The 21975-nt window shown below is 45.5% G+C and overlaps 2 protein-coding genes across 6 annotated transcripts in view; one reads left to right on the top strand and one right to left on the bottom strand.

Annotated features, from left to right (window-relative positions):
- The window catches only part of DYRK4 (dual specificity tyrosine phosphorylation regulated kinase 4), a 43268-nt gene extending 37936 nt beyond the window's left edge, over nt 1–5332 (top strand). For all 3 annotated transcript variants that reach the window (XM_081860948.1, XM_081860947.1, XM_081860949.1), the window contains 2 exons: nt 1582–1745; nt 4972–5332. In XM_081860948.1, coding sequence (XP_081717074.1) covers nt 1582–1745; nt 4972–5240 — 433 coding nt within the window. In that variant the 3' untranslated portion in view covers nt 5241–5332. The remainder of the gene's footprint in view (nt 1–1581; nt 1746–4971) is intronic.
- A 3428-nt stretch (nt 5333–8760) lies between these two features.
- On the bottom strand, nt 8761–20145 carry AKAP3 (A-kinase anchoring protein 3). Of its 3 annotated transcripts, XM_081860953.1 has the most exons (6): nt 20020–20145; nt 18728–18842; nt 18403–18429; nt 16829–16921; nt 12110–14224; nt 8761–9069 (listed from the first exon to the last, which is right to left on the bottom strand). In XM_081860953.1, exons 2-6 carry the CDS (start codon nt 18728–18730, stop codon nt 8914–8916), a joined length of 2394 nt encoding a protein of 797 aa, XP_081717079.1. In that variant the 5' UTR covers nt 18731–18842; nt 20020–20145; the 3' UTR covers nt 8761–8913. The 3 variants fall into 3 exon arrangements, with proteins under 3 accessions (XP_081717079.1, XP_081717080.1, XP_081717081.1); XM_081860954.1 differs by lacking the exon at nt 18403–18429; XM_081860955.1 differs by lacking the exons at nt 18403–18429; nt 18728–18842 and having other exon boundaries at nt 20020–20121.
- Nucleotides 20146–21975: the final 1830 nt, after the last annotated feature.

Below are 21975 nucleotides of genomic sequence, written 5' to 3'. Positions count from 1 at the left end.
AGGCAAAGCCAAGCCTATGCTGTTGGAGCCGCTCCAGATCTAGGGGCTGCACGCGTCCACGCAAAGGGCGCCCCCCATTTTAGGCGGGGAGCGGTCATTCCTGAAAGGCAGCTTGGCTACCACTGCATTATCTCCCCAAAGAATGTGCAACTTTAAAGAACATATTGGACGTGTTCCAAGTGGCTGGTTCACACCATGCGCTAATGGAGAGTTATCCTATCTATGTTTTCCATAAACTTGCTTGGGCCCCATGGCAGACATGCAGGGAAGAGGTTCGTTGATAGACAAGTTTTAAAACCACTAGGTTAGGGTGATACTAGATGGGATCACAGTCAGCATGTGAGCTGAATTGGCAGATTTAAAGACATGATTTTAGAAGTGTAAGGCCACAGTCACTTGGTGGCTTGGGAGTTATTGGTGGCTGGCTGCAAAGGTGGCTAAAGTTAGATCTATTGCCCTTGAAGCTCTGCCTCCCAGGACCCACCTTTCAATGCCTGTTTAAAACTTACCTATGCATTCTGGCATTCTCAAACTGATCTCCCTCATCTATCTTTCTTCTTCATTTTGCCTCCTTTCAGGCTCTAAGGAGAACAGGGCCTTTGCCTTTTTTTGGGTGCAGCGCCTATATATTAGACACTCAGATTTTTGCAGAGCAAATTATGTGACATGCAGTGATGAAACTGCTGTGAAAATGCAATTACTGACATGGGCGGTGCTGTGGTCTAAACCACAGAGCCTAGGGCTTGATGATCAGAAGGTTGGTGATTTGAATCCCCGCGATGGGGTGAGCTCCCGTTGCTCGGTCCCAGCTTCCTGCCCACCTAGCAGTTCGAAAGCATGTTAAGTGCAAGTAGATAAAGAGGTACCGCTCCGGCAGGATGGTAAACGGTGTTTCCGTGCGCTGCTCTGGTTCCCCAGAAGCGGCTTAGTCATGCTGGCCACATGACCCGGAAGCTGTCTGCGGACAAACGCCGGCTCCCTTGGCCTATAGAGCGAGATGAGCGTGCAACCCCAGAGTTGTCCACGACTGGACCTAACGGTCAGGGGTAAAGGTAAAGGTAAAGGGACCCCTGACCATTAGGTCCAGTCATGGATGACTCTGGGGTTGCGGTACTCATTTCACTTTATTGGCCAAGGGAGCCGGCGTACAGCTTCCGGGATATGTGGCCAGCATGACTAAGCCGCTTCTGGCGAACCAGAGCAGCGCACGGAAACGCCGTTTACCTTCCCACCAGAGTGGTACCTATTTATCTACTTGCACTTTGATGTGCTTTTGAACTGCTAGGTTGGCAGGAGCAGGGACCGAGCAACGGGAGCTCACCCTGTCGCGGGGATTCGAACCACCGACCTTCTGATCAGCAAGTCCCAGGCTCTGTGGTTTAAGCCACAGTGCCACCCGCGTCCCTTACGGTCAGGGGTACCTTTACTTTTTAAGGTCATACCATATGAGTGTGGTGGTTTCGTGTGCTGTCACATGTAGGATAATGTGAGTAATAAGCCCCATATGCACATAGGTTTGTATGTGTATAATACATGTGCATCATGCTCCATACTGATGTTCTCCATATGTTTTATGTCAAGATGGAAACCTTCCTTGCGCATGACTCCGGAAGATGCAATGCACCACTCCTGGATGCAGGACCCATGGTTACATAAAGCAAAACAAAAGCCCAAGCCTGCTACGAAGTCAGGCGAGGCAGAGAAGAAGAAGGAAAATGCTCATAAGAGTGCTCAGCCAGAACGAGGTGGGCTCATAGTTCTTGGTTCTTTCTCCCCCCCCCCAAATGAATTGTTTTTAAATAGGTATTTCAGGAGGAGACAAACCAAAACACCAGGAAACACATGCCAAGTTCAGCAGCATCTTGAGGTCTGCTTCTTTCTCTTTGGCAGTTTGTAAGAGAGTCTGTGTACTGGTCCAGTAAACGCTTCCACTGCGCAACCAGCAACAGTTCTCTTTGCAGAGCATTGATTAAGTCCAGTGCAGAGATTCTTGTTGCAGTACAAGCTTCAGAGTCTCAGCAGCAAAGAAATAACGACACAGGGAAGCCTGTCTTTCCAAAGACAGGTTTATTGCGGAAAGATAACAGAAACACCTCCGGAGCTTTCAGACATTTTTGCTTCACGCCCCACAGGCAGAGAAAACAAACACTCTTTATATAATGAGCAACTTAACAACTTAACGAGCTTGACTACTTAAAGTCACATGACATTGCTAACTTGCCAGCGTCTAAGGTTTCACACCCTAACAGTTTGCATGTTATGGAAACCAGAAAGGCTACGTTATGGGATACTAGTAGCTGAACCCAGCTTCCAAAGAATTCCAGCTCCAAATAAAGAAGCAGCAGCAAGTTTCCATCTTTTATGGTCGAAAAGATATGTTTGAAATAGTCAGTGCCAGAGGACTTGTAGCATAAGATTTTTCAGTGATTGTACGGTGGGGCTGCAGCGCAATATATGCCTCCTTGTCCTTCCCCATGATGGGCAGAAGCAGGGGAAAATATGAAAAATAAAACTCTTTTCATGTAATTTATTGCAAAATTGCATAGCGTTTTGAAAAAAAGATTATACAAAAGAATAGAAACAATGCACATTTACTGAATTTGCATAACCTATACATTTCACAGAATCTATTTGCTTACCTTTCTGTGCATTTTGTTGCTTTCTACCCAGCTCAGTTTTCTGCTCCCCTAAAGTGTGGCGAGCAGGATAAAAAGTATGATGTGACCATGCCTCTCTGTTCAGGTACCCCCCAGGGAGTAGTTGAACCTGTGTGGGCAATTTCGGAAAGCAGAGGGCCGTGCAATTGCCACATCACAAGTGCTCTCAAGCTCTGGTGTCCATGCCTGCCCCTCGCCCATGGAAAGGACACCGCATAGTCCTCGCCACCGTCCGGTTCCTAAATTCTCTCAGCCCATTGCAATTGTTCCCTGGATGTCAAAGCAGCCTCCGTCAGCCCACAAACTGATGTGGGGTGGCAGGCGGAATGAATTGAAAATGTAAACATCATTTTCCTTGAGTGTGTCCTCCAGTTCTGAGACCAAGTCAAGATATGTACACACAAACAAACACGCTGTTTGCTTTGGGGTTGGAGGAAGTCTGTCTTCTGCTACTGAAGCTATCACTGTGATGCATTTGCTAAGAAAACACAGGCCATTTGATGTCTGTTTCCTGAGCCCAGTTCCCCCTTGCCACCAGCTGTTTCAGGGATAGAGGTTGGTCGCCTATGTTTGCCGTGGAAAGAGAGGGAGAAAGGAGGGACTGAGAACAGAGGAAGCTTTATCTCCCCAGTGATCGATTATTAAGGTGGAGAGAGTCCATCAGTAATGGACAGCTACGTGTTTGTAGTGTGGAGAGACAAAACGGGAAGGTCCCACCCTCTCGGCTCCACTTGCACGGTGATGGTAGCTTCCAGAGACATCTCGCAGAACTATCTTGAGATCTCGCTGGAAGCTGCCGCCGCCGCCATTTCTCCTTACTTCTCTGGCGGTTGGTGAGCAAAGGTGTTCATGGGATTCTGCCGCCCAAGATGGCAGCTTCCGTCAGCCTCATGGGTGGTGTACTAGAAATACTGGTTTTTGTTACACATCTCAACCTTCCTGTTCTTTCAGCCCACTGCACTTCTACCTGTTTAGGGAAGCTTTTAATGTTTGGTGAATTATTGTATTTTAATGTTTTGCTGGAAGCCGCCCAGAGTGGCTGGGGAAACCCAGCCAGATGGGCAGGGTATAAATAATAAATTATTATAAATCATTATATTACTACCTGCACCACTCACAGAAACCTCAAGCAGGTACAGGTATCTCTAGCAGAGGCATAGCCCTCCCCACAAATCTCAGAGCCACACACTCTTCCCTGTACAACATGCATTTTACTCTTCTGTCCAAATTCAGGAAAGCTCTGCAAACATTTCTGTCAGCCTGCTGTTTTCTGCCCATCACAATCCCAAAGCATCCCTTTGAGAAAGAGGCCCCTATTATTTGTGTCTTAGGAGGAGAAAAAGGCATGTGTTTGCTGGAGGTTTCTTCTCTATCTCTTGTTGCCAGGGCTAAGCAGCAGCTTCAGTATTGGCCCAGTAGGATTGCCTTGGAGAACAGTCTGAGCACGCTCAGTGCTGGTTTCCCTAAGGCCACACCTCAAAGCACGTTCGTTGCAGCTAGAAGAAGAAGAAGAGTTTGGATTTGATATCCTGCTTTATCACTACCCGAAGTAGTCTCAAAGCGGCTAACATTCTCCTTTCCCTTCCTCCCCCACAACAAACATTCTGTGAGGTGAGTGGGGCTGAGAGACTTCAGAGAAGTGTGACTAGCCCAAGGTCACTCAGCAACTGCATGTGGAGGAGCGGAGACGGGAACCCGGTTCCCCAGGATTACGAGACTACCACTCTTAACCACTACACCACACTGGCTCTCGAAGGAGCTAGGAGAAGGCTGTTGTTGTCAGTTTCGATAGCTGGTTTTTATAATTAATATTTGTCAAGAGAGAGCAGTGGCGGACAGTTGTATGTATGTTTCTAGGTTTTTGCTTAATTGTTTGCGTTTATTTTTGTGAATGGGGAGGAGGATTGAGAGGAGAAATGTGGACTCTGTGTGTGTTGCAACTTTCAGCACTTAGATTCACAGAACTGTCAAGTTGGAAGGGACCACGAGGGTCATCTAGTCCAGTTTGCTGTAATGCAGGAAACTTTCACCCAACGTGGGGCTCAAACCCTGAGCAAATTACATGCTGCTTGATATATAACCGATATATAACCTCTATATAAAATAAGTGGTTTGCAAGAAATATTAAAATTATGAATACAGTTAAAAACAATTCTAAACTATGCCAGCATCCACAAGGCTGGATACAAAGGTGTTTTAAGCAGGTGCCAAAACCTTACTTGAACACTCCTCTTTGTATTTATTGAAGTCTGGATTTGCTTCTCCCTAAGGTAAAACATTTTCTCTTAAATTTTGTGTCTCCCCTCTTCTGCAGATGAAACCACACGGCACCAATCTGCTGGAGAAATAAAATCTGACCCCGCTGAAAAGTTATCCGTTGCGATTCAGAAATTATCTCCCATCATAACCTCCCAAGATGCAAACGAAGAGGAAAAGGAGGATTCCAACAAGCAAGAAACTCCAGAAAAAGAACTGGAAACCATGGTGGACAAAACTGTTAAAAGAGAACAGAGAGACCATAGGACTGAGAAGGTCATGCACAAAAATACAAGCATCTTGCCACCCATCAAGTACAAGCAATGACTAGTCCTCTTTCCATATCATTTGTGGTCTGCTTTTAGGTAACTTTTTTGCTGTAAAATGTTCAAGAACAGAAATTTAACATAACTGTCTGTGCACATTTCTTGGAGTGGAGGAAGATTGTATGAGTGGAAATGGGTACTCTTTTACAGTTCAAATAGAATATATTTTGCTCTCTTGAGGGACAGAAATTAATTTTGACCAGAACAAGGGTGTGGCTGATCATTTTACTTGCGAGTACGGCAAGGTGAAGACATAGGACCTCTGTCTAACCTCCAAGACATTTCTTGCACAGCTCATGGGCTGTTATTTCAGTCAGGGGTTTGGTTTTTTTAAGTGTCGTATCGTATTTTATTTATTAAATTTGTATACCGCCATATATCCATAGATCTCAGGGTGGTTAACGACACCAGAAGTGACAGGTGTTAAAAAACCCCCACAACTTAAAACATTTCCCAGAAAAGAGAAAGAAAGAAAAAATCAGAAAGAGCAGCAAGATAGGGGTACCAGAGCTCTGCATTGTGACCCCAATTCAATAGATAGGAGCCGTATAATTTGCACAAGAGTGATAAAGGGGCATTGTGTGAGACCCCTGTACACACACACACACACACAATTTTAAATGCCTCTTATATATGGGATAGGGATGCGGGTGGTGCTGGGGGTTAAACCTCAGAGCCTAGGACTTGCTGATCAGAAGGTCGGCGGTTCGAATCCCTGCAATGGGGTGAGCTCCCATTGCTCGGTCCCTGCTCCTGCCAACCTAGCAGTTCGAAAGCACATCAAAGTGCAAGTAGATAAATAGGTACCTCTCTGGCGGGAAGATAAACGGCGTTTCCGTGCGCTGCTCTGGTTCGCAAGAAGCAGCTTAGTCATGCTGGCCACATGACCCGGAAGCTGTCCGCCGGCTCCCTCGGCCAATAAAGCGAGATGAGCGCCACAACCCCAGAGTCGGTCACGACTGGACCTAATGGTCAGGGGTCCCTTTACCTTTACCTTATATGTGTTACCATTCCAGTTTCCAAGATAAGCTCTCACATGAATTGTGTAGAGATCTTGAGAAAACAACTTTTTCTAAATGTGTTGTTGAAATCTCAAGTTCACCCTCTGTATCTAGCGACTGACACCACAAGGCCACTGGAAGCAAAATGGCTGGCTTGTGCTCAGGTGAGAAGCAAATGGGAGGAGGGGTTTGGTGTTAGAAGCCACCCACAGAAACGTCACCACACGTGACAGGTTTCCGTCATGGTCCTCCATGCACCAGAAGCAGTTTAGTCATGCTGGCCACATGACCCAGAAAGCTGCCTGTGGACAAACGCTGGCTCCTGTGGCCTGAAAAGTGAGATGAGTGCTGCTGAAACAAAACAATATCTGGATCAGCCTTTCACCAGAAAGCCTCAATTCTGGGGGAGGGGTTTGCTCCCAAATTCGGTTTAGCCATGACTTGGTTGGAATCTCATAATAGCACAAGGTTCCACAACACAGATGATGTCGCAAAATGATTAAGGTAGCCATAAAATCTTGATTGCTGCAATAATATTGAAATTACTGCTTTCTAATGGAAGCACTGGAGGGAGCCATGTGGTTTTGAACTCTGTAAAAAAAGTATTTTGAGCTCAGAGGAAATAATTATGCTTTCAATGGGAGTGGTATCTGAACTCAGATCACCCGCATAATTTTGTAAGCATTCATAAACAATGGCTTGCAGTGTCAACTTGAAGTCTGAGGGTATGGCTGGTCCCTCCGTCAAATAACTTTTGCGCTCCTGTGAAACTACAGTGGTGCCCCGCGAGACGAATGCCTCGCAAGACGAAAAACTCGCTAGATGAAAGAGTTTTCCGTCTTTTGAGGTGCTTCGCAAACTGAATTTCCCTATGGGCTTGCTTCGCAAGATGAAAACGTCTTGCGAGTCTTGCGAGTTTTTTCCCTCCCCCCCTTTTTCTAAGCCGCTAATAGCTGCTAAGCCGCTAATAGTGCTGATCCGCTAAGCCGCTAATAGGGGTGCTTCGCAAGACGAAAAAACCGCAAGACGAAGAGACTCACAGAACGAATTAATTTCGTCTTGCGAGGCACCACTGTATAAATCATTAGTGCAGGAAGACTTCAAGGGCTCTGTGGCCTCGCTAATAAGCCTCTTTGCTCTAGAGAAACTGTAAGAGATGGAATATAATTCAAATAGCATCGGTGGCAAAGAATGCAGTATTTAAAACATTTGCAAGAAAAACATTGCTGCAAGAAAAACAATTCAGATCCAGCCTGCTGGATCAAACTGCCCAGTTAAGTCCAGCATCCTGCTGTCACAGTGGTCAACCAGATCTCCGTGAGAAGCCATGGAGCAGGACACGAAAGAAGAATGTCTCTTCCCTCCAGAGGCTCCCAGCCACTGGCATTCAGAACCCATTGCTGCCTCCAGCTGTGGAGGTAGAGCAGGCTTCCTCAAACTTGGCCCTCCAGATGTTTTTGGCCTACAATAATAATATAATAATAATTTATTATTTATACCCCGCCCATCTGGCTGAGTTTCCCCAGCCACTCTGGGCGGCTCCCAATCAAATGTTAAAAACAGTACAGCATTCAATATTAAAAACTTCCCTGAACAGGGCTGCCTTCAGATGTCTTTTAAAGATAGGATAGCTGCTTATTTCCTTCACATCTGAAGGGAGGGTGTTCCACAGGGTGGGCGCCACTACTGAGAAGGCCCTCTGCCTGGTTCCCTGTAACCTCACTTCTCGCAATGAGGGAACCGCCAGAAGGCCCTCGGAGCTGGATCTCAGTGTCCGGGCAGAACGATGGGGGTGGAGACGCTCCTTCAGGTATACAGGACCGAGGCCATTTAGGGCTTTAAAGGTCAGCACCAACACTTTGAATTGTGCTCGGAAACGTACTGGGAACCAATGCAGATCTTTCAGGACTGGTGTTATGTGGTCCCGACGGCCACTCCCAGTCACCAGTCTTACTGCTGCATTCTGGATTAACTGCAGTTTCCGGGAGACCTTCAACGATAGCCCCACGTAGAGTGCATTGCAGTAGTCCAAGCGGGAGATAACTAGAGCATGGACTATTCTGGCAAGACAGTCCGCGGCCAGGTAGGGTCTTAGCCTGCATACCAGGTGGAGTTGGTAGACAGCCGCCCTGTACACACAATTAACCTGCGCCTCCATGGACAGCTGTGAGTCCACAATGACTCCCAGGCTGCGCACCTGGTCCTTCAGGGGCACAGTTACCCCATTCAGGACCAGGGAATCCCCCACACCTGCCCGCCCCCTGTACATCTCCCATGACCCCTAGCTAGCAGGACCAGTGGTCAGGGATGATGGGAACTGTAGTCTCAAAACATCTGGAGGGCCTAGTTTGAGGAAGCCTGAGGTAGAGCATAGCCGCCAAAAGCCCTCTCCTCCACAAATTTGTCTAATCTTTTAATGCCATCCAAGTTGGTGGCCATCACTGGAGGAGCAAGTTCCAAAGTTTGCCTCAAATGCCCCATTTCAGTTGAAATGCCTAGGAATGAAGACTGCTCCGCCACTTAAGTATTTCCTTTTATTCATTTGACTGCTCAGCAGGGGAAGATTTAGTAAAACTCATAACATCATATCTGACAAATGAGTGCTGTGGAAATTAACGCTGTGACGGAAGAGAAGCCTGCGCTCGGAAGGGGCGCAGGGAGAGGCCGTCGTGTTCACAGGTTTTGAAGCAGCCAGTCCAGAACTGGCAGCCGCACAAAGTTGCCCAAGGCCTCCCCCAGCTGCCTTTCCTTCTCATACTTCAGAACGGCCTGCATCACTTCTCCGACGCTGTAGCCCCTGTCCACGGCCACTGTGGAGAGTTGCTGAAGCTGTTGGGGGGGAAAGACAGCGATGAGTGTGATTTATTTGGGGAGCATGGGTGGGGGGCTGGTATTGGTTCATATTCACCCACCAGAACTTTCACATTCCCACCGTCCTGCACCATCTGCCCAATAGCCAATTTCCAAAATCATATTCTACTCAAGATGGAAGCCCAGTTTATACAGTCAGGCCCATCTTCCGCTATACTGCAGCACAGGGGTAAGTCAACATAGGGTCATCCAGCTTTTCCAAGCTCAACTTCTGTTATCCCTAACCGTTACTCATGCTAGCTGGGCCTGATGGGAGTTATAGTCCAAAACATCTGGAAACAGAACATTGCCTAGTCAGCCAATTCTTTAATGCAGTCCAAAGACCCACAAATAGATTCCAGTACATAAAAATAGAAAATACATACGTACTACTTGAGCATCGGATAAAACTAAGCTTGTCCCAGACCTTTAACTAATACAAAGTGCTTTCTGATCCTGACCGCCTCAGAAAGAAACTGGCAACTGCCAAAGATATGCTTGGAATCCTATCGTCTAATAGGTGCCTAACATAAAATTGTGTGGGTTTGCAATTAAAGGAATAATCTTTTGTTGTCTGACCTGCTTGTATAGTCTGCAAGCCAGTGGAATATGCTGTATAGATTCTTCTACCTGATTTGTACAGGGGCATAATCTAGCAGAGTAAGGAATACCCGCAAATCAGCCTTGAAGCAATTCGGAAGAAAAGATATTCAGTCTGTCCTTGGTAAAAAGTCTGCGGTAGTTGACCACTGTCAAGTTCTTTAGATATTCAGCTGTGTAAAGTGTCCCAACATACTGTAAACTCACAGCTCTTGGTGAGCACGGTAAGTGTGAATGGGCCTGAAGATCACCATACGCAATGGCCCACAGTTTTGTTTTTGTGGTTTAAAGGCTATGTCAAAGCCCAAGTGTTCAAGAAGAGATGGGGACAGCCCAACTGAGGAAGCTTTTCGGGCGTTGAGCTTGGACCAGCAACTTATGAAATTGTCCTGAGCTACATGTTGGAGTAGTCCTGTGCCCAGTTTGAAAACGTTGACCTTAAGCTAGTATTTTAAGGCTGCCCACCAGGTCCTGGTCAGTAGAGGGCATTCCCCCGTTTCCATGAAAATTGACTGTGTTAGGCATATATCTGGAGGAGAGGCCTCAAGAATTTAGCCTGAAGGTTATTCAACTCAAATATTATTCCTCCACCCCAGATATTAAAGGCATTATAGTAATTGGGCAGCTGTTTTGGCATTGAATACTTTGATGGCAGGTGGAATATTTAGTAAAGAGTGGCCAACTGACTAACTTGTACTTTCTGGAGGGCCACAGATCGATGGGTGGTCCATGTCGTTGTGTGGTGGAATGTCAGCCCCAGGTATTGGAAGCTTGCCTGTCTAGTATCCATTTGCATTGGGAAAATTTCTTCTCAAAACCCAAGATTTTAGTTTTCCCAAAGTTAAGTTTTAGATCATTCTGTACGCAATAAGACATGAACCTCCTTAGTTTCTCCTGGTCTGGAACGTTACAGAATAGTGGCGTCATCAGCATACAGTAGTAATGGAGTCCTCCTGACCCCAAGTTTGGGCATGTGGCCAAGTGAGTCATCCTCTAGGTCATTTATAAATATGTTAAACAAGGAGGGTGCAAGGATACAGTACTGTCTGATTCCTCTAGACATAGATATTTCACCTGAAAGCTGTCCCTGGGTACCACATCTGACTACATAATAGCTTGCTATTAGTATAAAGGGCCTTGTTGAGGCAAAAAAGGCTACTGTCAACCAGAACCTTGTCCTACTTTCCCCATAACTTGGTTCTGGTGATGGAATCAAAGGCTGATTTTTAGGTCCATAAAAGCTACATAGTTTGCTTGTAGAGATCTCGAATATTTTTCGGCAAGGTGGAATAGAACTATACAGTCATTGGAAGTTGAGCAGTTCTCTCTAAATGCAGCTTGTGCCTCAGTAAAGATGCTATTAGTATTCAGAAAGGCAGGCAAACTAGTGCAGAGGTGGCAGGCATAATTTTTCCCTTTATTGATAACAAACTAATGGGTCTATAGTTCTCTGGGTCACTGGGTTGGCCTTTCTTGAAGATTGGCACCACTATTGCTTTGTTTCTCGCAAAACCCAGATGACCACTGCCAGTGTCTTTATGTAGATATTAAAGAGTACAGGGGATCCCATAGGACAAAGGCCATGGGGCTAAATAGTATCACCACCTTCTTGGATCGTTCACAGACCTAGAACTGGAACCACCAGAAAACTGTGTTCTGTGGTTCTGTATCAACTAAATGTCTAAATGTGACTAATGGTACCAAATACCATTTGAACAAGATTAAACTCATCCAATGGCAACATTATAATCAGGGCTTTTTCAGCCATAACTAACCAGAACTCAGTTCCTGCATCTCTCAGGTAGATGCCATTGCTATTCTAAAAAAATGAGGGAAGTGTTCACGGTGAGTTCTGGCACCTCTTTTTCTAGAAAAATAGCACTGATTAGAATGGTGCAGCTGGATAAGTTGTCCAGGGCTCAAGCCTGCAAGGGGCCCCAGATGCTGAGCTTTCACTTTTTTAAAGAAAATCTCTAGCATGCTTGGAAAGAAAGTTAGGAAGCAAAACATTCAGGCAACTTTCTAAGTGGTCTGTATGAGAAGAGGCCCGTCTGGCTGCTCCACCTTTCAGTGTTTTTCACCAATGAAAGAAGTCAAAACTGTGACTGATGATTAGTGAATTATTTGGAATCTTTGGGGTTCTAAAGAGCTCCTTCCATTTGCGCAATTTTCTTTTCTGCATGAAACCAGCCTGAGCAGAAGGAGAGGTTGCAGCAGGAGGGAAAGAGATGAGAGAAGGGGATGGGAAAGAGGGAGAGTAATCGAAATTGGAAGGTGACTCCCCAGTACCCTTGCCCTAACCCTGAAAGGTTATCTGTGATATATCAGGGAAATACAGAGGCAACGAAACTTCTTGCAATAACACACACAACTTAATACCATCCCACGCAAATGCCCCCACTAGTTTCTTCCCATTTACCTTATTCAGGGTCTCTTCATCATCATCCATGAAGTACAACACGGGGACGTTCAACTGAGAGGCTGCTACCCACTGAAGGATGGCTTGAAGCTGCTTGTTCTGAATGTTCTCCGGAGCATTCTGGTTGGTTACAACCACTTTGCGGCCAGACACTGTGTCTTCCCCTGACCCTATTCGGCTTTCTGCAGAATCTGTGCCCTTTGCATACAGAGGCCCGCAAGCGTCTTCCCCATCTCCCATATCCCCCAGACCTGACTCGGGATTGCTGTATTTGGCTATCATGAGACACAGTTTGGTCACTGTATCCACCAGGTTGTCAATGAAGGGCCCGCTGCCTCCTTCCTTCCTGTTGACATCAAACTGATCCAGAATCATTTTGGTCAGTCCAGAAATGGCTTCCTCGTAGGAGTGGTCTACTTCGGAAGTGCCTGAAGGCCCAGGTCCCTCGGGGCATTTGTAAGTGCTCTTGTAGGCCTCGTCGGCCATCAAAGTTCCGGCGTTTCCTCCTAATTTGTTGACCGTCTCATTGATGAGCTTTTGCATGAGCATGACTACGACACTTGACATGTCATTTTCGGCATTGGTCTCCGACTGCTCGTCGTCACTTTGCTTCAACGAGTCAAACTGTTTTGATAAAGGCAGTGTACAGGCATTGCTACCTTTTTCTTGGGACAAGAACCCGAACCCGGTGCCACCTGCCTTGCCGCTCCTGCCACATTCGGCTTCCTTCAATGCATTCTCCTGCTGGACTAGATGGTACTGTATCAACAGCAATGCTGTCACAATCAGGTCTCTTGCCCAAGAATCTGTTGAGAGGTTAGCAAGATCTTGGTTTTCTGGATTCCACCCAGCCTTTGATGACTGGGGATTTGAACAGTCGTCGTGTTGTTTCTGGTGCCACATGGTGAGGCCCTCCTTTATGATGTGGTTGCCCACGGTTTCTGCGCAGGTCATTTCTTTCTCTTTACAAGATTCTGTTTTCGTGGCAGAAAACCTCATGTTTTGAGACTTTCCATCATGTCCGGACCCAGTCTTGACACTGGCAAAGGCCATACTCTGAGATTTTCCCCTATCGCTCACGTGCTTCTGCACAATCAAAGCATTGTGTAACCGATTCAGCATGGCTTGGACAATTTCGGAGGCCTTCTGACTTCCCTGCGTGAAGAGGCTTCGCTTCACGGCGGAAACAAAGTCAGAGTCGGTCATGAGCGTTCCGGTGACATCGTGTAAGTTCTTCATGCAGGAGTCTATGAAATCAGACACAACCTCTTTGGAGTGCTTCAGCAGAACCTTCTTCAACACTGCACAAGCGATGTTTGAGTCGTTCACCTTCACCTTCATGGTCTTCATAACCGAGACCATCATATCGGAAACCACGTTGTTGGCGTAAACCAATATGCCTTTGCTCAGTGAGTTGCCATACTCATCTGGACCAAAGCGCTTCTTGCGGCTGCAGCCTTTGATCCCATCCCTGTAAGGGTCACTCTTATTAGGTATTTCTGCATTTTCTTCTTTGTAATAAAATGCGGTCTTCTTCTTAGAAGCTGGGGTTTCTTCATATTCACCTTCACACATCTTGGGTGGCACATTGTGCTTGATGTCCTCCGTACCCACTCCGATAGACCTGTGGCCGTGGTCCCCAGCAGGGCCATAAAGCGACTTATGTATGCATGTGTTGTTGCCATCTGACCGGTCATTCATCTCTTTCCGGGCCATAGCTATGGCAAGGTTGGAAAGCCTATTGCAATAAAAAGATACGTCATCCGGATCAGGATTTGTGTTTGGTGAAGTAGAGCCATCGCTTTCTTCATCCTTGGATTCCTTCTGACACGCAGCCTTCATGGACAAGTGAAAAGTGGGTGAAGCCCTGTTGGAGCTGACGTTCACACTGAATTCCTCATCGCAGACACTGAAACCGCCCGGGGAACGCACATTGCGCTGCGGCATGTTTTGCCTCGTCGTGGAGGGGTCCCTCGATTTTGCACCCCCTGCGTTGTTACTGGCATTCAACACGTTCTGGACTCCAATGGCACAGTTTTCCAGATCTTTTCGGAGCCAGCTTAAGACTTTGAGCGGATCAGAGGCAGTTTGCTGAAAAAGCTTGGCTGAGTCGGTCTAAACAGCAAACAAAAGACAATTTCACAACGGTTTAGTCCCCGTGGTTATTGTACAGTGGTACCTTGGGTTACATACGCTTCAGGTTACAGACTCCGCTAACCCAGAAATAGTACCTCGGGTTAAGAACTTTGCTCCAGGATGAGAACAGAAATCATGCTCTGGCGGCGTGGCAGCAGCGGGAGGCCTCATTAGCTAAAGTGGTCTTCAGGTTAAGAACAGTTTCAGGTTAAGAGCGGACCTCCGGAACGAAATAAGTACTTAACCCGAGGTACCACTGTAGTTAGTAAGTACAACTTCCTCGCTCTTTTGATTCTGGGAAACACTGAAAAGTCACAAGTGCCATTCTAATGGATATTGATTGCCTGGTCCAGGAAAAGTGTGCCGTCCGCCATTTTGTCACCCCCCTCAGTGGTGACACCCGGGGTGGTCCGCATCCGTTGCACCCCCTTCCTCCGCCCCTGCTCGCATGTGGAGGAGTGAGGGAAGGCAGGGGAGACAACGGGGTAGGGTTTCCTGTGGGGTTTTCGCCCCTTGTCAGCCAAAAAAATAGCTATATATGACGTGGGGATCCAGGGCACAGTCCTTCAATGGCTGCGCTCGTTTCTCTCTGGTCGGGGACAGAGGGTGGCGCTTGGGGGGGAATTGTCATCGCGCCACTCCTTGGTGTGTGGAGTGCCTCAGGGTGCGATTCTCTCCCCGATGCTTTTTAACATCTTTATGCGCCCCCTCGCCCAGCTTGTCCGGAGTTTTGGGCTGGGCTGCCATCAGTATGCTGATGACACCCAACTCTATCTGTTGATGGATGGCCATCCTGACTCGGCCCCGGACACACTGGCGAGATGCCTGGAAGCTGTGGCTGGATGGTTACGTGGGAGCCGGTTGAAGTTAAATCCTTCGAAGACAGAGGTCCTCTGGCTGGGACGGGACGATATGGGATTGAGGGGGCAACTCCCATCTCTTGCGGGGGTGCAATTAGTGCCAGCACCGTCCGTTAAGAGTTTGGGTGTAATCTTCGATACCTCCCTCTCTATGGAGGCGCAGATTACAGCTATAACAAAGGCGGCATTTTTTCATCTCCGCCAAGCTAAGCAGTTGGCCCCTTATCTCTCTCGCCCTGACCTAGCCACCGTGATCCATGCGACGGTCACCTCCAGACTGGATTATTGTAACTCGCTCTACGTGGGGCTGCCCTTGAGACTGACCCAGAAACTCCAGCGGGTGCAGAATGCCGCGGCGAGACTCCTTATGGGGTCTTCGCTGCGAGATCACATTCACCCAGTACTATACCAGCTGCACTGGCTCCCGGTGGAGTACAGGATCAGGTTTAAGGTGCTGGTTTTAACCTTTAAAGCCCTATACGGCCTAGGACCCTCGTACCTACGGGACCGCCTCTCCTGGTATGCCCCACAGAGAAACCTACGGTCTGCAAATAATAACATCCTCAAGGTCCCAGGCCTCAGAGAGGTTAGGCTGGCCTCAACTAGAGCCAGGGCCTTCTCGGCTGCGGCTCCAATCTGGTGGAACGCTCTGTCACAAGAGACTAGGGCCCTGCGGGACCTGACATCTTTCCGCAGGGCCTGCAAGACAGAGTTGTTCCACCAGGCCTTTGGTCAGGGCGCAGCCTGACTCCCTCCTCTGGCAACTTGCACAGAATATTGCTTAATCGGTTGCCACTAATTTGATTTTAATTTTTATAATGAATATTTTGAATGTGTGATTATTTGATTATTTGATTATTGTTAGCTGCCCTGAGCCCGGCTTCGGCTGGGGAGGGCGGGATATAAATAAAATTTATTATTATTATTATTATTATTATTTCCTTGTATACGTGCTGCCTCTGGAATGTAACCACAATGTGTGATGCAACTAGGCTATAATAGAAGTCTCTTTCTGTTTCATGGGACTTACTCCCAGATAAGTAGATACGGGATGGGAACCTAGGCCTTGGCATAGAGCTAGTACTGGGAGAAGCTGTGTTCTTGTGCCTTTAACACCCCTGTGGCAGGCAGAATTCAACAGGCCTTTTCTGGCATGGAAGCAGAACTATGGGGAAAAGCTTCACCAGTTCAGATTCTGTCTGTTAGACATTACAGTGGTACCTCTAGATGCGAACGGGATCCGTTCTGGAGCCCCGTTCGCATCTAAAACCAAACATAACCCGTGTCCGTGCGTCTGCGTGTGCACGGGTCACGTTTTGGCGCTTCTGCGCATGACATAATTTTGAGCGTCTGTGCATGCACAAGAGGCGAAACCCAGAAGTAACGTGGTCCATTACTTCCAGGTTGCCACGGAGCACAACTCGAACGCGCTCATCCCGAAGCACATTCAACCCGAGGTATGACTGTACATTTGTGGCTGCTGGCTTATTTTGGGACCTTCCACTCCACCTGCAAAGGAAAACACATTTTATGCAAATCTGTGTGCTCTTTGTCACTGGGTCAGAGAACCCAATTCACATATAGTGTACCAAACCCAGGAAATACTGTCGGCACCTGAGCTCAAACGTAAAGGATCAAACACATCTTCAGTCCTAGCACATTAAGAAGCAACAACATTAGTCTCCAGAAAGCAATTATGCTGAAATAACTATCAATTTCTTACTGTCCAGTTCTGGTCCTCCTCATCACTTGCGGTATAACGATCAACTTTACACAATCCACTCTGGCTCTGCAACCAGTCGATACTCTCTGTCATCTGCAATAAAGAGGAATTACAACTAGAGTTAAGTTTCCAGGGGGCCATATTCAGCTTAATTCAGATTTGTTTATTTGTATCTAGTCATCAGACCTTTTACAAATCAGAAGGGAATTATTTATTTGTAAAAAATCAACAGAAGTTAATGTCAGTAAAAACAAACACAGACTCAAATAAAACTCTGTAAAAGCAGAAGCAAAATTCTGGATTTCAAAACCACAACATTCAATCCCTTTAAAATTATGTAAACCCTAAATAAAACAAAGCGTTCACTTAAAATTCTGAGGCTCCCTGGCAAGACGCAACATTCTCCCTTAAAAAAATAATAATCCCTATCATCTATTACTGGAGGTAGGAAACACAGTGTTTTCAAAGTTACATATCTACAAAAGTCCACAAAGTGGATTCATTACAGTCTCATGGACAAAACTTTCAATATACCACCCTAAAATTTGTCCCATTTATTGTTCTCTTGGCATATGATATAAGGGCAGAGTCTCATGTTGTTTACCAGTAGGGAGAGAGGGAGAGGAGGTATAGAGTTGGAAGGGGCCACAAGGGTCATCTAGTCCAACCTTCTGCCGAACATGGGGCTCGAACCCTGAGTTTAAGAGTCTAATGCTCTACCCACTGAGCTAGAGTGCTGTATTGGCTCTGCTGGCGCATTCGCACAATGCCTCACCCCTCATTTTAAGCAACAGCAAGACCCCTGGCCAGAAGCTAGAACGGCAGCTTTGCTCCACCAGACAAACTGCTTCTACCCAAGGGACATTAATATGCACAAGATCTTAAACCACAAGAACAGGTATGTACAGTGCTTTTTTCTGGGGGGACGCAGGGGTATGTATACCCCTAAACATTTTGTGATTTTTTTTTGTGGATTTACTGTATTTATTTCCCCCGATTTGAACTATAAAATTGTGATTTTCTTGAGTCAAAATTAGAGTACCCCTGCACATTTTTTTAAAAAGAATAAAAGTACTGGGTATGCACAATTTTTGTACCTTCTAAAATAGCTCAAGATTCTGAGCACATTTAACTAGGCTTTGGTAAATGCCATCCTAGATTCTGCAAACCCTTTAAATAACAAGGAAATGTAAGGGAGAAATTGTGCTATTTTAGGTACAATACACGTGCTCTAGCTAGCTACTCTGACTGGGCGGTAACCAAGTATTTTCACTAGTGCAAAGAATGCACACTTACACAACAAAACTTCCCTCTCTTCTTCCTGTGTCCCCCAATCTGCTATGGAGGGTTGGGGAGGGGAACAGGGGTATAGCTAGCCCCTGGGGGGGGGGGCGGGAATGCCAGAACAGATATAGCGAGTACAAGAGAGGATTGGAAGGTTCACTGCACTTTGCAGAATTGTGTCATTGAATACCGCCCTGTGTAGCTTAGCTTCTGGAGGATAATAAAAAGTGTTAAACAAACAGTATTACAATCACTATCTGAAGCAGATTCTTTTAAAGATCTATATTTACATTCCACTTTTCCAGTCCGAAGAAAGCCTAAAGGAGACAGCAAAACCAAAGCAGAAAAATATCAAAAATAGCAATGCAAATAATTCAAGGAAACTACAAAACTCATTATTAACTTATCAAAGCACTCTAACAATGAATCACAATACCCCAGTACCTTTAGAAAAATTAGCTACCTAAAACCCCAGCAGAAAATGAACTAATTAGGAAAAACTGTAGAAAAATACAACAAAGTTATCAACCATCTTCACGAATGCCAATATTATTTTTCAGTCTCTTATACTTTGGTAACATTTCTGTCCTTTTTCTTCCTTTTCTAAAAACCCACCATTCTTTTTCATATGATTTGTAGGCCCAAGGGATGTCTCTGAAAAGCTGCTGACACTCTCAACTTCCAGGAGTGGCTTCCATAAGTTGCCATATATATATATACATAAAAGAATCTATGAGAGAGGGGAAAGATAATTGCTGTTGACAGCTCTCCACTAAGTTGTAGGGCATTAACATCAAATCCAGTACAGCAAATATCCTTGAGCATAATCCATTGGAGAATTATCCTTTTCCAAACCCGTTGAAATGAAATTAAGTACCAGGATGCTCTTCTGCAACTCCCATTTACTCTAATGGAATTGTCCTTTGCAATTCTGAGTGCCACTAATTGAGCAAAATGAGAATGTGAAACAGCAGAGATTTTCTAAAATTACACACTTTTGCCCATCACTCTGTATTTCCTGTGCATCTCAGCCATCTCGCTTCACAAAGAATTTTTCTGACATAAAATGCAGATATTTTGATGAAGAGAGTTATTAAGTTGATCTGTGTATTAACTTTGACTTACACTACAAAACTTCCCTCTCCTCTTCCTGTGCCCCCCATCTGCTATGCAGAATTCACATTCATGCCCGAAAGCTAATGCTTATTTATTGTTAACTTGCTAAAGAAATTTACAGATCACACATGGAGTACTGTGATCAGTTATGAGGGCCACCATTTTAAGAAGGATATTGACAAGTTGGAAGGTGTGCAAAGGAGGGCGACCAAGATGATCAAGGATGTGGAAACCAAACCTTTTGAGGAATGGTTGAAGGAGCTGTTTATAATAACAGCTGCTCAATATTCAAGATCCGTGGGCTAGGTTGACACAAAGGCACACCTGAGAAATTTCCCCATGTGACCTCAGAAATAGGGCAAAGAGTGAGAGCAACAGGAACTTCCCCCTTTACTCTCTTAAAGTTGCACCTGGAAGAAATGCAAATATTCTATTTTTCATTCACTTCTCATTAATTAGGTGGGCCCCACTAGAAGGAAAATTGCCTGATCCTTAACGCCCACTACACAACAGACAAAACAGCAGCAAGGCCATTTGGATCGATCTTTGGAGTGGATGAACAGAAAAGTACAACCCAGCTGGTAAGAATTCATGAGTTCATTCTTTTTCTCTGGGTGCCCCCTGGTCAAATAAGGGCTCTCTTCAGTAGGGTCACCAAGTGGAAAAGAGAACATGTCTTCAGAGGTCATGGAGAAAAAGGAATTTCAGCAGATATCGCTTATCACCCCCCAGTTCCACACCTTTAAATTCCCCAAAATGTGCTCACTGCAGAACCAAGGGTCCTTGCCTACCTCTATCACATCAACGTGACCATCCAATAGAATTCCCACCCACCAAAAAAGCAGAATTTTTGCCCAAAACTTCCAGGATATTCTTTGAAAGCTCCCCACGCTGTGGTCTCCTCTCTTACCCTCCACTTGCCAGAATGCAGACTGACATCACAAAGCACCAGGAGAAACTGGCTTTTCCATGGCAACAGTCAACACTGCAAGGAGGGAGCCAGGCTAGCCTAAGCCTGGCATGAGATCTGAAATTAAAGGCTCCTTTAATCATTCCCTTGTGGAAGAGAGAAGCCCTCTGCGCCTAAAAGATGTGGGAATGTTCAGGGTGGCAAGAGAGGATATCTTGTTTATTACTATCCTTCCTAACTTGCGCTAGCACGTTCCTTTATGCAGCAGAGTTACATTCCCCTTTCTTACATGAACAGCAGATAGCTGGTTGCAGGCTCGTGTGAGCCTCTCAGATAGCTGGTTGCAGGCTTTATGCAGCAGAGTTACATTCCCCTTTCTTACATGAACAGCAGATAGCTGGTTGCAGGCTCGTGTGAGCCTCTCACTATTATACAATTCAATCTGTCTCAGATTGAATTGTACGCTCTTGGTAAATTCCCTTGAATCCCTCTTAAAAAGAATAAAGACGCCACAATCTTATTTAAAGATGATAAAATTAGTTTACTCACATCAGTTCACAGTTGGATTCCTGAAGGCAGACTTAGTTACAAATATGTACATGTGGATCTACCTCATATGGGGGAATAATCCCAGTGGTTCTGCTAGCTGAGAGCTAGCAGAGCAGTCCTAGCTAATAGCTGGTGAAACGAAGATGGAAGTCAAAAAGAGGGAAGGGTGCTACGTGACTCATCCTTTTGTTACCTGGACAGGTTAGGTCACGCCCACCTTCTATCACATGCCAAATGAAGGATGCTCCAGCCAGGAGGAAGAGGAAGTTTTCCACTGGCTGGACCAAACATCCCCTCACAGGTCTTTTCTAGCATTACAAGTTTTTTTTAGGGAGAATCTCTACCAAATATTTTATTGACTTGTACAGTGGTACCTCTAGATACGAACGGGATCCGTTCTGAAGCCCCGTTCGCATCTAGAGGTAAACGTAACTAGCAATGGCACATCTGCGCACGCGCACGTCGCTTTTCGCTGCTTCTGCACATGCGTGTGACATCATTTTGAGCGTCTGCACATGCGCAAGCGGCGAAACCTGGAAGTAACACGCTCCGTTACTTCTGGCTTGCCGAGGAGCGCAACTCGAACACACTCAACTCGAAGCATATTTAACCCGAGGTATGACTGTAATGTGTTGATATATATGTAATTTCTAGCATAAGTTGTTTTCTTTTCCCAGAAAACAACCGTTTCTGTTAAAACATAGTGTTTCTGCTATCTTTTAAGTTTATTTGAAGACCCGACCGTCTGCCAAAATCCGAAATCAAAGACATAGATTATTTTGTTGATTGTCCATGATTTGTTAATAATAAAAGAATAAGCAAATATTCAAATACAGTGTTGCGTGCGATTTATTTGGATATTCTCTACTTCTGGGTCATTTCTTATAGTTCAGCAGGAGGTTCTAGATAAAAAGCAAATAAAAGTGGAGATAAGGCTTTGTTTAATACCATTAGAATTTGAAAAAAAATATTACAATCCCTGTCATTGATATGAAGATGAGCTGAATTGTTGCTTTAAAGTTGATTAATGATTCCTATATTTTTTTGGGGCGAAATTTCTGAAATTTTAATAAGCTTTTAAGAAAATCTCAATTAACTTTATTAAAAGCTTTGGTTGCTTGAATAGAAAGGACCACTGTAGGAGTGCTGCAGTGATTAATTATATTTAATGCTCCCCTTATAGAGTCAGCTATCTGCCTTGATTTAATTATTCAAATTAATAACCTTAGGCGCTATATGACTTAGTCTACCTATCAAACTTTAAAAACCTATTTCCACATCTTGATTA

This window comes from Podarcis erhardii, assembly GCF_964252035.2.
Source record: "Podarcis erhardii genome assembly, chromosome: 5".
NCBI lineage: Eukaryota > Metazoa > Chordata > Lepidosauria > Squamata > Lacertidae > Podarcis > Podarcis erhardii.
This window is presented reverse-complemented; position numbering and strand designations above follow the sequence as displayed.